This window comes from Ranitomeya variabilis, chromosome 1 (assembly GCF_051348905.1).
Source record: "Ranitomeya variabilis isolate aRanVar5 chromosome 1, aRanVar5.hap1, whole genome shotgun sequence".
Lineage (NCBI taxonomy): Eukaryota > Metazoa > Chordata > Amphibia > Anura > Dendrobatidae > Ranitomeya > Ranitomeya variabilis.
In genome coordinates this window covers 398,561,268-398,576,851 of record NC_135232.1, presented here as the reverse complement: position 1 = coordinate 398,576,851, position 15,584 = coordinate 398,561,268, and the positions used below count along the sequence as shown (strand labels likewise).

The following is a 15,584-nucleotide window of genomic DNA, read 5'->3' as shown; positions in this document are numbered from 1 at the left end:
CCCCAATACTGAGCCGCTGCTGCCGTATGTGTCCCTATTACTGCACCTGATACCCCAATACTGAGCCGCTGCTGCCGTATGTGTCCTTATTACTGCACCTGATACCCCAATACTGAGCCGCTGCTGCCGTATGTGACCCTATTACTGCACCTGATACCCCAATACTGAGCCGCTGCTGCCGTATGTGTCCCTATTACTGCACCTGATACCCCAATACTGAGCCGCTGCTGCCGTATGTGTCCCTATTACTGCACCTGATACCCCAATACTGAGCCTCTGCTGCCGTATGTGTCCCTATTACTGCACCTGATACCCCAATACTGAGCCGCTGCTGCCGTATGTGTCCCTATTACTGCCCCTGATACCCCAATACTGAGCCGCTGCTGCCGTATGTGTCCTTATTACTGCCCCTGATACCCCAATACTGAGCCGCTGCTGCCATATATGTCCTTATTACTGCCCCTGATACCCCAATACTGAGCCGCTGCTGCCGTATGTGACCCTATTACTGCACCTACTCTGTGGTTCTCTGTACCCTCTAAATTCTAAAGCACCCCCCATAGGCAGACCCTGTAGTATAAGGCAGCACCCCCCCATAAGCAGATCCTGTAGAATAAGGCAGCACCCCCCATAGGCAGATCCTGTAGAATAAGGCAGCTCTCCCCCCTATAGGCAGATCCTGCAGAATAAGGCAGCACTCCCCCCCATAGGCAGATCCTGTAGAATAAGGCAGCACTCCCCCCTATAGGCAGATCCTGCAAAATAAGGCAGCACCCCCCCCCTATAGGCAGATCCTGCAGAATAAGGCAGCACTCCCCCCCCCATAGGCAGATCCTGCAGAATAAGGCAGCAGTCCTCCCTATAGGCAGATCCTGCAGAATAAGGCAGCACTCCCCCCCCCCCTATAGGCAGATCCTGCAGAATAGGGCATCACTCCCCCCTATAGGCAGATCCTGCAGAATAAGGCAGCACTCCCCCCCCTATAGGCAGATCCTGCAGAATAAGGCAGCACTCCCCCCTATAGGCAGATCCTGCAGAATAAGGCAGCACTCCCCCCCCCCTTATAGGCAGATCCTGCAGAATAAGGCAGCTCTCCCCCCTATAGGCAGATCCTGCAGAATAAGGCAGCACTCCCCCCTATAGGCAGATCCTGCAGAATAAGGCAGCACTCCCCCATATAGGCAGATCCTGCAGAATAAGGCAACACCCCCCCCCCCAATAGGCAGATCCTGCACAATAAGGCAGCACTCCCCCCTATAGGCAGATCCTATAGAATAAGGCAGCACTCCCCCCTATAGGCAGATCCTGCAGAATAAGGCAGCACTCCCCCCTATAGGCAGATCCTATAGAATAAGGCAGCACTCCCCCCTATAGGCAGATCCTGCAGAATAAGGCAGCACTCCCCCCTATAGGCAGATCCTATAGAATAAGGCAGCACCCCCCCCCTATAGGCAGATCCTGCAGAATAAGGCAGCACTCCCCCCTATAGGCAGATCCTATAGAATAAGGCAGCACTCTCCCCCTATAGGCAGATCCTGTAGAATAAGGCAGCACTCCCCCCTATAGGCAGATCCTGTAGAATAAGGCAACCCCATAGAAAAACACAGTAAAATAAATACTCACCTCTCTAACTCCTTGTTCCAGCGGTGCTTCCTGCTCCTGCTCCCGCTCATCTGACAGCGGGCGCTGGGCGATGACGTCATCGCACCCGCTGTCAGACGTGGGGGATGATGGGAGGCTATGCTCCTTCCCTCATCACTGCGGTGAGCTGTATCGGCTAGATGCCGCCGATACAGCTCAGCATGCAATGACGGGCGGGGGGCCCACTGCTGGCACCGGGCCCCCCCGCCTGCTCAGGGGCCCCATAGCGGCAGAGCAGGGAGATCGATTCTCCCTGCTCTGCCGCAGAATGTAACTGCATCGGCGCGCTGTGCGCGCCGATGCAGTTACAGTATCGTAGCTCCGGGTGGGCCCCCTCAAAGCGCGGGGCCCGGGGCGATGGCCCCCTCTGCCCCCCCGGTAGCTACGCTACTGCATAGGGTACTTAGTAAACACCATCCCATCAGTATCACGGTGTACCCAAATTCTGGATGGTCCTAACCTCTAGTATTAAAACCTTACCCTATGTCATACTGACCTCCTGTGTGAATAGGGGCCAAGCAGCACCGGGTCTTGAACATGAACCCACAGCAAATGGGAAGCTATTTAAATGTAATGTCCTGTACTAAATTCAGAAACCTATAACTATCTCGCAAAAAATGAACCAGAGTATAAGTTGGCATCAAACAGACAGAAAAAAAGACAGAAACAAAATAACCATATGCCCTGCTCAGCATTGGGGCCAACTGTCAGGATCGGGGGCATTGTTACATCTGCTGTGATTGAACCCGGGCCGGTGGTGCCCCGTGACTGAAACCCAAATGCTACCAGAAGGAATGAAGTTAATTTCCTCCCGGCAGAGGGAGTCTAAGTGTGGGCACCGGGCAGGTTCAGAACGCTATTAATCTGCAGGTTAATAGTTTTTTTCACTTGACAGGTTCCCTTTAATGTCCTTAATGCTAAAACTAACGGATATTAGCCTTTTTTTGTTGACATTTTTTGAGCAAAAATATTCTTATTTGCTTGAAACATTAGAATTTGCTTAGTTTTGCAAGAGCAAGTGCAAAAATTGATTTCTGAAATCCTTTTTATTAAGATTAACCTCCTTAAAGAGAATCTGTAATATAAAGTAAAGCTATGGCTGTAATGGCACTGTAATACTGATTACATTGATATTTTTGATGAAGAAATATGCTTTTTTGATCTTCTTTAACCCCTTCCCAACATATGATGTACAGTTACAACATATGTTGGGTCCCTGACTTTAATGCAATTTTGCAAGCCGAGCCTCATCTTTCCTGGCAGTTGATGGCTGAATTATTTAGCCATCATCTGCCTCTAACAAATGACAGGTAGAGATGAGCGAACTTGAACTTAAGAGAGGGAGGAATTTTCCAGCTCCAAAGGGATTTGGGTTCAGGTTCAAGTTCAGGTAGAGTTCTGGTACCCGAACCAAACTTTGGACTAAAGTTCAGGTCGGGTACCAGAACTCAAACTTCCACAGGTCCGCTCATTCCTAATGAGAGGCTATTAACCTGTCAAATGCCGCTGTCAATATCTGACAGTGGCATTTAACATGCGCCGATGGGGGGCGTCAGTCTATGCACCCATTGGCGCACCCGTGACATGATCACGGGGTGCCGGTGGGTTGCCAGGACAGTGCTTGTCATTACAGTACTCCTTTGAAAGCCAACCGGTAGCTGGCGTTCATTGGACACTATGATTCCTGCATTGAGCAGGGGGTTGGACACGATGACCCTGGAGGTCCCTTCCAACTCTAACTTTCTATGAATCTATGATTTTCGCTGTACATAGCAATACTGTTAGACTGCTATGTATAACAAGCAATCAGATGATTGTAGGTTCAAGTCCACTAACGAGACCAAGAAATACAGTAAAAAGTGAAAAAAATGTAAATGTTCTAATCACCCCCCCCCTTTTGCCCTATTAAAAATAAATTAAAAAATACACATATTTAGTATTGCTGAAAACTAGTGATGAGCGAGTATGCTCGTTACTTGAGATTTCCCGAGCATGCTCGGAGATTTAGTTTTTGTAGACGCTGCTGCATGATTTGCGGCTGCTAGACAGCCTGAATACATGTGGGGGTTGCCTGTTTATTAGGGAATTTATAGAGTCACTGCCAATAAATCAGAAACCTGACTGTAGTAGCATTTCTGGTTTTCAGTCATGGCAAGGCAACAAGGTGAAAGGCACTGAAAAGTCGTGCCAAATTCATTAAGTTTTGTTGTATTTGACAATGAATTGTACTCCAGTGAGCCCTTCATTAAGACTAGGATTCACAACACCAGTCTTCATGAAATGGCCCAATAACATTCTGTTTCTGGGCGTCCAGTGCTGATCCCCCAGTGGAGCTTATCTTTGTTTATATGCGACTGGCGCATGACCGCTGCAGCCGATCAGTGACCATAGTTATGTTCAATGCCACTTATCAATACCACTCATGGTTGGGAGTGATACTAGTAGTATGGCACATGACCGCAATAGAAACTGATTGGCTGCCGCGTTTCTTGCCAGCTGCATGTAAACAAAAGTAGACATGGTGAACTCCGGATCATCACAGGTAAAAATAGGTAAGAAGTACTACTTTTTTAAAAAATAATTTACATTCACGGTTGATTTAATTTGTGTTTATATGTTGAATAACCCCTTTAGTGCTCCTAGGAACCCCACATTTTATATACAGTAAAAGAAATATATAGCACTGTTTATTTGATGCTGACATTGCAGATTGGATCCCTTATTGTCTGTTTATATTATGATGCGATTATAAATTGAGATATTTATATGGCAAACAGATTACCATGCCTATAACATATCATTAACTTCAAATACATGGCGGATTGTTAGCTTTGTAAGATATAAACGCTACCCTAAACCGCCTACATCTGCCTTATATAACATCAATCAGTGCTGGAGCATTTCATTTCTATTAAGCTATATACTACCTATTTTCTTATTACATACATACAATTCTAGGGTCGAGTAATTATAATTAGCTTGCTTATTTAATAGGTTTTCATGCTGACAGTCAGGATTATAAGAATCGTTCGTTCCTTCTCATGCTCTGGCTAATTAGAATGAAGTGTAATAGATTATCTAGCAGTTTATGTCACACTTTAGGCTCTTTCACATATATATCTATTATGTCCTGTTTTGCCTGCCCCAGCATACGTAGACCATTCACCATCATTAGAACTATTTTGGAATTCACTGATTAAATTCTCATATTGGATGGAAACTGATAAGAAATTACATCAAGGAAATGATTTGAATTATGAGAAAGGTTTCTTCTGGGCATTAAATTGATCCATTCCTTTAAGGTCAGAAGTAGATGCAGGATTAGAAAATCTTATGTGAAACATTCAGCTCTTGCTACCATGAATGATCTGGGTTGGGTTGTGACGACTCAGCATCTGATCCTACAGCAGCCTGGACAGATGTTTGCTGTGTAAGGGCTGTCCCACACGTCCAGATAATTCCGGTACCGGAATAAATCGGTACCGGAGTTATCCGTGTCCGTGTGCCTGGGAACTCACGGAGGCCATACCTGCGGCACACGTGTGCCGCCCGTATGGCGAGTGGGTACCACACGGAGCGTGTGGTACCCACTCTGCATGGTGCTGAAGCTGCGATTCATATCCTCTCTGCAGTAGCGTTTGCTGCAGAGAAAATATGAAGAATAGTGTTAAAAATAAAGATTTAGGTGTCCGCCGCCCCCCCACCCCCTGTGCGCCCCCCCGCTGGTCAGAAAATACTTACCCGGGTCCCCCGTCGGCTGTCGCTCCTTCCTGGTCTGGCCGCGGCTTCTCCTGCATGCGGTCACGTGGGCCCGATCATTTACAGTCATGAATATGTGGCTCCACCTCCCATAGGGGCGGAGCCGACTATTCATGATTGTAAATGATCGGCCCCACGTGACCGCATACAGTAGGAGGCGCGGCCAGACCAGGAAGGAGCGAGGGAGCGGGTAAGTATTTTCTGACCAGCGGGGGGGCGCACAGGGGGTGGGGGGGCGGCGGACACATGGATCTTTATTTTTAACACTATTCTTCATATTTTCTCTATAGCAAACGCTGCTACAGGGAAGATATGAATACCGGCTTCAGCACCATGTGGGGGGGACAGCGCTTACTGTAGCGCTGTCTCCGGCACGCCACACGGACCCCAGACGGAGAATGTCCGTGTGAGGTCCGTGTTTTACGCGGACCCATTGACTCTATTGGGTCCGTGTAAAACGTGCGCTCCCACGAACACTGACATGTCTCCGTGTTTGGCACACGGAGACACGGTCCCCAAAAAATCAATGACATCTGCACAGATGCATTGATTTTTATGGGTCTACGTGTGTCAGTGTCTCCGGTACGTGAGGAAACTGTCACCTCACGTACCGGAGCCACTGACGTGTGAAACCGGCCTAATACAGCTGGCATCTGCCTCTAACAGCAGTGATAGGACTGCTGTGAATGCCTCTGTGAATCACGACTACCGGCACTTAAACCAGCTCGATTCTGCCCTGATGTCTGTTCTGGGCAACCATCCGCCAATCTGCAACATGATTGTATTGTGTCAGTGGATTGACATCGAAGCTTTTAGTAGGTCCTTGATGTTGCCATGTTAGTATACCTGTGGAGTCCAATATGTGGCTGTGCTTCATAAGAGACTGTGATTAGGGCTATATGCTGCAATACTGACATAATACAGTATATAGTACAAGAAAAAAGTACAAGAAAAAAAGCATTTACAAATATAAAACAAGTTTAAACAATACATACAAATTTAAATCACCCCTCTTTTCCCCAAGTTAAAAATAAAGACACGTAAAAAAAACACCAAATAAGCATATTTCGTATTGTCTCATTTATAAGAGTCCAATCTATCAAAATATGAGATTTTTAAATATTGAAACACAAAAATTGCCATTTTTTTGGTCATCACACTTCCCAAAAAAATGTAATAAAAGTTATCAAAATGTCACATTCACTCCAAAATGGTATCACAATTTGTCTAACAAAAATCCCCAATACAAGTCCATCAATGAAAAAATAAAAGAGTTATAGGTCTCAGGGAATGGTGACTCAAACCATTTTTATTTTTTCTGGAATGTTTAGAATTTTTTTTAAATAACTAAAATTGTACCATATATAGTATACAAATTTGGTACCCCTATAATCATAATTAATGTTGTACAAACAAAACCCAAACTATGGCAAAATGTGTTGGTGAAAAAACAATTTCACCTCACTTTGAATCGTTTCCAGATTTTTTTATGCACTATGTGAGGAACTGTCCACTTACTAAAGACTATTGAACGAATGGATGTAGAGTGGAGTCCACGGCTCCAAGGAATGCAGACTTTTTCAAGCACGGAGCATCCATTGCGTCAATATTACTGTGTTTTATTAGAGATTTGCTTGCTGGTCAGTTCAGCTTCAGGAATCAATGTTTCCATTCAGTGACATAAGCAGAGGAAAACATGCATGCTAGATTTTATGCATACATGAGGTCAAACCCAAGATTAGTAATCAAGGAACTCAATCATTCCATTGTTCTTCCAGCCATGAGTCCCATTGTGTGGATGAGGATTGTAGACCCAATGGAGCCGTCACTACAGGGGGTCTCACATGCAATCCCAGGTGATGGGCTTCTGGAATATTCTTCATTCGTTGAGCTAAAAGCAAAATGGGGAATGGAAGAAAGGAAGCCACATGTTCAGTCAGGAAGTTGGGGGAGAGGATATAGGCTAAAGTCCTGGTGCCATGGATGGATGGCCTATGGAGTTTTGGAAATTGGTTGGGATGGTTGAGGGATCTGTTGTCTGGATTTCAAGAACTCTCTGTTGCCCCTGGATACATGGGCGTAGGTTGTGTTGTCATCTGGAGGAGTGTGGACTGTGACTACAAGCTATACTGGTGGGAGATACGAAATCTGTGGGCCAACAAAAAGTTGGAAGACAGTGAGAGTCACCTGGTACATGGGCAGTGGGAGTAATGGCCCCGGGGAGGGGATTTTGTGGACTGGGGGCAATGTATTTTGGCCATCTACCTGGATTTGCTGTAGAACCATCGACGTAAGGAAGAAAAAATAGTTGCATCGTTAACCTGCCCACAACCTCAGATCTTCACACACTATATGGTAAAATGACTGATATCTTCCAAAATTACAGCTCGTCCCACAAAAAAAAATCTTCATAAGGCCATATCGACAAAAAATTTAAATAAGTTGTGCAAATTAAGTTTTAATGCCCAATACTTTCCATTGGACACAGTTCTAGAAGTAGTTGAACAACATAAAATGAAGCAATGGACATATTTAAATGGACAAACTAATGAATGTGTCTGTTGTTCTTTATCTTTATGCATATATTGTACTAAATGCTTCTTTTTTTTCAAAGGGGGAACTCAAAATACCACTACTATGGAATTCGTGTCAAGCCAGATTCCCCTCTTAATAGGCTACAAGAGGACATGCAATATATGGCTATGAGACAGCAACCCATGCAGCAAAAACAAAGGTGCGTGCCCACCCTTCTGTGTTCCATACATGCCGTTGATTGGCCATTCTAAACTTTATAGTATGTTCATTTTTTCCAATGTGGTGAGTATTTTTTGTGTTTTTGCTGCTTCAAAGAAAATGAAGGATTATGTCTGAAAGAATGTAGATGAGTTTAGATAATTTTCTCTATTTAGAGGATTTTTCCACAGATAGACCTTTCTAGAACTTCATACTGGCCTGATGCAATCATGGGCTGGTGTGAAACTGTCCTAAAGTCTCTCCCCTGCACTTGTTCTAAACCCAGTTATGAATCAGCCCAACACCTGACCAGACTGAAGGCTGCACAGAAAATCAGACCCCGGAGGAAGTTACCAAAGCACTTAGTAAGCTATACTTTACTGGGAAGTTCCAATTTGTACATCACTCAACGTTTCCTGGATGTTATTTTTCCTGGAATCTAGCACACATATGAGAGGAGTCTTGAGGAAATATAGCAGACCCTGACCACTTGTCCTGGCACTGTCTCACACCATCTTTCTACGGAATCTGTCCAAACATAATGGCTATTAGGAGAAGTATTAAAGCCATCAGGTAATCTTGACATTGATCAGAACATAGATTTTTTTTATTTGGCAGGTACAAGCCTATGCAGAAGGTGGATGGAGTGGGGGATGGATTTGCTGGGAGTGGAGCTCAGACTGGTGCATCAGTGGAGCAAACTGTCATTGCTCAGAGTCAACACCACCAACAGTTCCTAGGTAAGAACCCGGACTGCGGGAGCACAGACTCCGCTATAAAAGTAGCCACTTGTGGAAAATTCTTCACACTTTTAGTTTACTGTTGGAGCCCATTTTATTGCATTCACAAAGTAATAAAACTAATTGCCTCCTCTGAGTAATTAGTTTGATATGGAATTTTCAAAGATGAGGACAAATATCGGTTCATTACTATAACATTGACAACCTATTCCTAAAGATAACATTTCATGAGGTTCATCCTATAAAAGACGTTGCCACCATGTTCTTCAGCCTTACAGTCCTAACAAGCCCACAATATCCCCCAGGCAGCACTGTATACCTTAAAGAGAAAGCTTTGTAGTTGTCCATTGTTGTTTCACAATAAGATGAGTGGTCTGATGGGTGTCTGCCTTGTAACTCCGCTCCATTCCCTATGAGTGACGTGGGTGACGTCTTCTACGTCATCCACACAGGTGGCAAAGCCTTAGGCATTCTTAGGCTCTCTGCTGTCTGTGTACATTAATCATATGTGGAGTGGTGGCATTACAAGGCAGAGAGGGTTCTGATAACAGACACCCTTCAGACCACTCGGTCCTCATTATAATGCAGTGCAGGATAACATTACAGGTTTTTTTAGGTATACGCCATTGCTTGGGGATATAGTGGGCTTGTTAGGAATGCATTTTAAGGCTAAAGAATGTGGTGGCAACAGGTTTTTAGAAATCCTGATAACAGGTTCCCTTCAAGCCATCCCACCTTCATTACTTACATGGGACTACAGCTCATTCAGTGTAAGAATATTACAGCTGCTTTCTGTTTTTACAAGTCCTGAACAGGTAACCCTCTTAGGCTGCCATCACACTAGCAGTATTTGGTCAGTATTTTACATCAGCATGTGTAAGCCAAAACCAGGAGTGGGTGATAAATGCAGAAGTGGTGCATATGTTCTATTATACTTTTCCTCTATTTGTTCCACTCCTGGTTTTGGCTGACAAATACTGATGTAAAATACTGACCAAATACTACTAGTGTGACGGCAGCCTTAAAGTGATTTTTTCATCTTGGATAATCCATCTGTTTTCCTCCAGAAACTGCCACACTTGTCCATGGTCTATATCTGGAATTGCAGCTCAGATCTATCGACGTGAATAGTGATGAGCTGCAGTACCACACACAACCCGTAGACAGATGTGGCACTGTTTTTAATTCTTCAGCAACCATTTTAATGCTTTTTTACATCATTATGCCCGAATGGGCAGCAGGGAAATAGCTTTTCACAGCAGGATGATGTTAAAAACTTTTTTTTTATACTACTACTAATAAAAAAAAGTGTATGCTACTTTTATAGAGATCACAGCAGGTCTGCCCATCCGTTCGGAGAAGTGTAAGTCCAGATCACTATGATTGAAGTGGGGGTACCCTTTAACAAAGAGCCAAGTGCCCTGTAGTTACTAAGGAGCTTGGCATCTGGAAATCCCATGTCGCCAAGTATCTTATTCTCAGCTTTCTTCTATCTTTTTTAAGCACAGTCTGTTGTCCTTTTTATTGTATGCATTTTCGGTGTGATTCTCTTCTTAGAAGCACAGGCTTGTTCGTAGATGCATCCCTTTGCATTTTTATCTTCCTATAGCCGTTGACTTTTCCGCGGCTGCTTTCACTTACCACCTACTGAGCCATTCTTTGGTCCTCTTCTTACCTTGTTTAGTTCTCCATCTTGCCGAACCCTGAGTTCACAGCCTCTGAGTCTTACATTTGTGGTAGCCTGCAGGGAGCTAGAACAATGAGAGAGGGAATCCTAGTGTTTAGCTCCTGCTGGAAATGTGACAAGTGAGCCGCTGCTGACACATACTATTACAGCTCTCCACTTTATCAGACAGGATTTCTTATCCTCTGTAGTCTAAACAGTCTTTATGAGGACATCAAAGTCAATGCATGGATGATTTTTTAATAATAGCATACAACAAAATACAACTGTACCTGCTAAATTTTAAAACGTCTTCCAGAGAGATGTGAATGATGTATAAGACCTCATTCAGACCCCTGTGGTTTTCTCATATGTACAAACAGGGACTGTTATTCATCAGTGTTTTGGATCTGATTTCCATCAGTATTTGGTCAGTGTGACAGTTTTACCATCATTGATTCATCGGTGATTTTCACTGATCAAAAAAAAAAAATGCAAAGCTTCTTCCATCTATTGCAATGTTAATCACAGACAGCACACTGATACCATCAACGCGATGTCGTGAATTTAATGGAACCATAGGATAGTATCGGTCATTTTGATCCGTGAAAAAATGTACATGTCTGTGCAAAAAAAAATGGACATGTGAATAGCACCATAGACTATAAGGACTTTGGTTTCTTTAAGTGAAACGCGTTGATAAAGCAAGTTCATGACTCTCTGGCATCTGAATGAGACCTAAGGGTGATTGGAAGCATACAGTGGGCAAATAAGTTTTTATATAATCTTATAAATTATTATCTTTATTTTTATATAGCGCTAACATATTCCACAGAGCTTTACAGTTTTGCACACATTATCATCGCTGTCTCCGATGGGGCTCACAATCTAAATTTCCTATTAGTATGTCTTTTGATATGCTGCCAATTTTGCAGGTTTTCTCACCTACAAAGAATGGTGAGGTCTGTAATTTTTATCATGGGTACACTTCAACTGTGAGAGACAGAATCTAAAAACAAATCCAGAAAATCACGTTGTATGATTTCTGCATAATTAATTTGCATTTTAGTGCATGATATAAGTATTTGATACATTAGAAAAACAGTACTTAATATTTGGTATAGAAACCTTTGTTTGCAACAGCAGAGGTCAGACGTTTCCTGTAATTCTTGACCAGGTTTACACACATTGCAGCAGGGATTTTGGCCCACTCCTCCATACAGATCTTCTCCAGATCTTTCAGGTTTCGGGGCTGTCTCTAAGCAACATTGAGTTCCAGCTGCCTCCAAAGATTTTCTATTGGGTTCAGGTCTGGTGACTGGCTAGGCTAGGCTACTTCGGGACCTTGAAATACTTCTTATGGAGCCACTCCTTAGGTGCGTAGGCTGTGTGTGTTTCATCGTTGTCATTATGGAAGACCCAGCCACGACCCATCTTCAATGCTCTTACTGAGGGAAGGAGGTTGTTGGCCAAAATCTCTCCATACATGACCCCATCCATCCACCATTCAACACAGTGCAGTTGTCCTGACCCTTTTGCAAAAAAGCACCCCCAAAGTATGACGGTTCCCCCTTCATGCTTCACTCTTGGGATGGTATCCTTGAGGTTGTACTCATCTTTCTTCTGGAGTGGAGTTGATACCAAAAAGTTCTATTATGGTGTCATATGACCACATGATCTTATCCCATGCCTCCTCTGGATCATCCAGATGGTCATTGGCAAACTTCAAAAGGGCCTGGATATGTGCTGGCGTGAGCATGGGGACCTTGCGTGCCCTGCAGGATTTTAATCCATGATGGCGTATTGTGTTGCTAATGGTAATGTTTGAGACTGTGGTCTCAGCTCTCTTCAGGTCATTGACCAGGTCCTCCCGTGTAGTTCTGGGCTGAATCCCGACCTTTCTCAAAATGATCTTTACTCTATGAGTCGAGATCCTACATGGAGTCCCAGACCAAGGAACATTGATAGTCATCTTGTGTTTCTTCCAGTTTCTAACAGTTGTTGCCTTCTCACCAAGCTGCTTACCTATTGTCCTGTAGCCCATCCCAGACTTGCGCAGGTCTACAATTTTTGTCCCTGGTGTCCATAGACAGCTCTTTGGTCTTGGCCATGATGGAGAAGTTGGAGTGTGATTGAGTGTGTGACAGGTGTCTTTTATACAGGTAACGAGATTAAACAGGTGCAATTAATACAGGTAATGAGTGCAGAGTATGAGGGCTTCCTACAGAAAAGCTAAAAGGTCTGGGAGAGCCAGAATTCTTGCTGGTTGGTAGGTGATCAAATACTTATTTCATGCAATGAAATGCAATTTAATTAGGTAAACATCATGCAATGTGATTTTCTGGTTTTTATTTTTAGATTCTGTGTCTCACAGTTGAAGTGTACCTACAATAAAAATTACAGACATCTCCATTCTTGTAGATGGGAAAACTTGCAAAATTGGCAGTGTATCCAAATACTCATTTTCCTCACTGTAGATGTTTGCATGCAAGGACATCACCATTATTATTTCTCCAGACCAGACCTGTTATAATCATTGTGGTTTTATTGCATGTTTGAAGGACATAATTATGGAATCTATTAAATGATTTGTCCTTTAACAAAGAAAGTTGTTAGGAAGAATAATAACATGTACTAATCTGCTTTCATTCTACATACTACCTCTACACATGTGGTCAAAATTGTTGGTACTCCTCGTTTAATGACATAAAAACCCACAATGGTCACAGAAATACCTTGAATCTGACAAAAGTAATAATAAATAAAAGATCTATGAAAATGAACAAATGAAAGTCAGACATTGCTTTTCAACGATGCTTCCACAGAATTAAAAAAAAAAATAAAACTCATGAAATAGGCCTGGACAGAAATGATGGTACCCCTAAAAATAATGTGACAAAAGGGACATGTTAAATCATGATGTGTCCACTAACTACCATCACAGGTGTCTACAATCTTGGAATCAGTGAGTGGGCCTGTATATAGGGCTACAGATACTCACTGTGCTTTTTGGTGACATGGGGTGTATCACACTCAACATGGACCAGAGGAAGCGAAGGAAAGAGTTGTCTCAGGAGATTAGAAAGAAAATTATAGACAAACATGTTAAAGGTAAAAGTTATAAGACCATCTCCAAGCAGCTTGATGTTCCTGTGACTACAATTGCACATATTATTCAGACTGTAGCCAACCTCCCTGGACGTGGCATTCAGGAGGAAAATCGATGACAAATCAAAGAGATGAATAATACGAATGGTAACAAAAGAGCCCAGAAAACTTCTAAACAGATTAAAGGTGAACTTCAAGCTCAAGGAACATCAGTGTCAGATCGCACCATCCGTCATTGTATGAGTAAAAGTGGACCTCATGGGAGATGACCAAGGATGACACCATGGTTTAAAAAAAATCACTTAAAAGCCAGACTGGAATTTGCCAAACTACCTGTTGACAAGCCACAAAGCTTTTGGGAGAATGTCCTATGGACAGATGAGACAAAAATTGAACTTTTTGGCAAGGCACATCAGCTCTATGTTCGCAGATGGAAAAAAGAAGTATATCAAAAAAAGAACACTGTCCCTACTGTGAAGCATGGAGGAGGCTCTGTAAAGTTCTGGGGTTGCTTTGCTGCATCTGGCACAGGGTGTCTAGAATCTGTGCAGGGTGCAATGAAATCTCAAGACTACCAAGGGATTCTAGAGAAAAATGTGCTGCCCAGTGTCAGAAAGCTTGGTCTCATTAGCAGGTCATGGGTCTTGCAACAGGATAATGACCCAAAACACAGTTAAAAACACCGAAGAATGGCTAAGAGGAAAACATTGGACTATTCTGAAGTGGCCTTCTATGAGCCCTGACCTAAATCCTATTGAGCATATTTGGAAAGAGCTGAAACATGCCGTCTGGAAAAAGGCAACCTTCAAACACGAGACAACTGGAGCAGAGGTGCAGAGTACCTGTCGAGAGGTGCAGAAGTCTCATTGACAGTCATTTGATTGCAGTGATTGCCTCAAAAGGTTATCTGACTTTCACTTGTTAATTTTCATAGATTTTCTTTTTATTTATTATTACTTTTGTCAGATTCAAGTTATTTCTGTGATCATTTTGGGTTTTTCTGTCATTAAATGAGGGGTACCAACAGTTTTGACCACGTGTGTATGTCCCAATTCCAGAACCTGTCTTCTGGCTTTGTTATGACAGATTTAGTTTTTTTCTCTTTATGTTGGTGATGTATATGAGGGGAAATGACTGACTTGCTCATTTCAGTAGCTAAGCCAGCCTCTTTGTTTATCACAGGTGATGCATAGACAGAATTGGTTAAAAATATAGGTTATACAGTCTAAATGGAAGAAATTATAGTTTGAAGATACGATCAAAGCTGTCACATTCAGTTTTTCAATGTGATACATGCCATATAATAAACCTATTATTATGTTATATAATACACATATATTATATAATACATTATGCTGGCTTAGCAATAAAAATTCCAGTCAACTAGCTGGGGCAAAATAACGCTGGAAGTGTGAGCTAAGGGAATTGTATGCAGAATGAAAGTATATTAGTAGGTTTTATTAACCCATTATCTACCAATGTCCTTTTTTTGGGACGTCTAATCTTTTGCTTCTAGCAACTATAATTTTATATTTTTTATAATTAGGTCCAATTTTGTGTGTTGTGTTTGTAAAATGAATGTTTTCAAAACAGGAAATCATGTCATTGTCATTTTTAATTGAATATTGGGACGCCCTTTTCTGAAAAATCCGTACTTGTAAAAATTTGGCAAATTATGTTTCTGATTCATTAGGACCCAAATCATTAAAAATCTGTCATAAAAAAAAAAAATGAAAATTGCTGATTTGGAAAGTAGTGGGTTAAAAGGAACCTGCCATGTGCAGAAAGTCCAATCTGTGGGCAGCAGGTTATAAAAAAGGAGCAGCTGAGCAGTATTATATTTAGGTTTGTTGGAAAAGATTCAGTATAACTTGTATCTTATTCATTGAAATCCCTTGAGTTCATATACAGTTGTGCTCAAAAGTTTACATACCATGGCA

The 15,584-nt window shown here is 42.7% G+C and overlaps 1 protein-coding gene across 6 annotated transcripts in view; it reads left to right on the top strand.

Annotated features, from left to right (window-relative positions):
* RFX3 (regulatory factor X3) overlaps positions 1-15,584 on the top strand; it is a 397,177-nt gene that overhangs the window by 331,791 nt on the left and 49,802 nt on the right. For all 6 annotated transcript variants that reach the window (XM_077249136.1, XM_077249135.1, XM_077249132.1 and 3 more), the window contains 2 exons: positions 8,015-8,134; positions 8,752-8,873. In XM_077249136.1, coding sequence (XP_077105251.1) covers positions 8,015-8,134; positions 8,752-8,873 — 242 coding nt within the window. The remainder of the gene's footprint in view (positions 1-8,014; positions 8,135-8,751; positions 8,874-15,584) is intronic.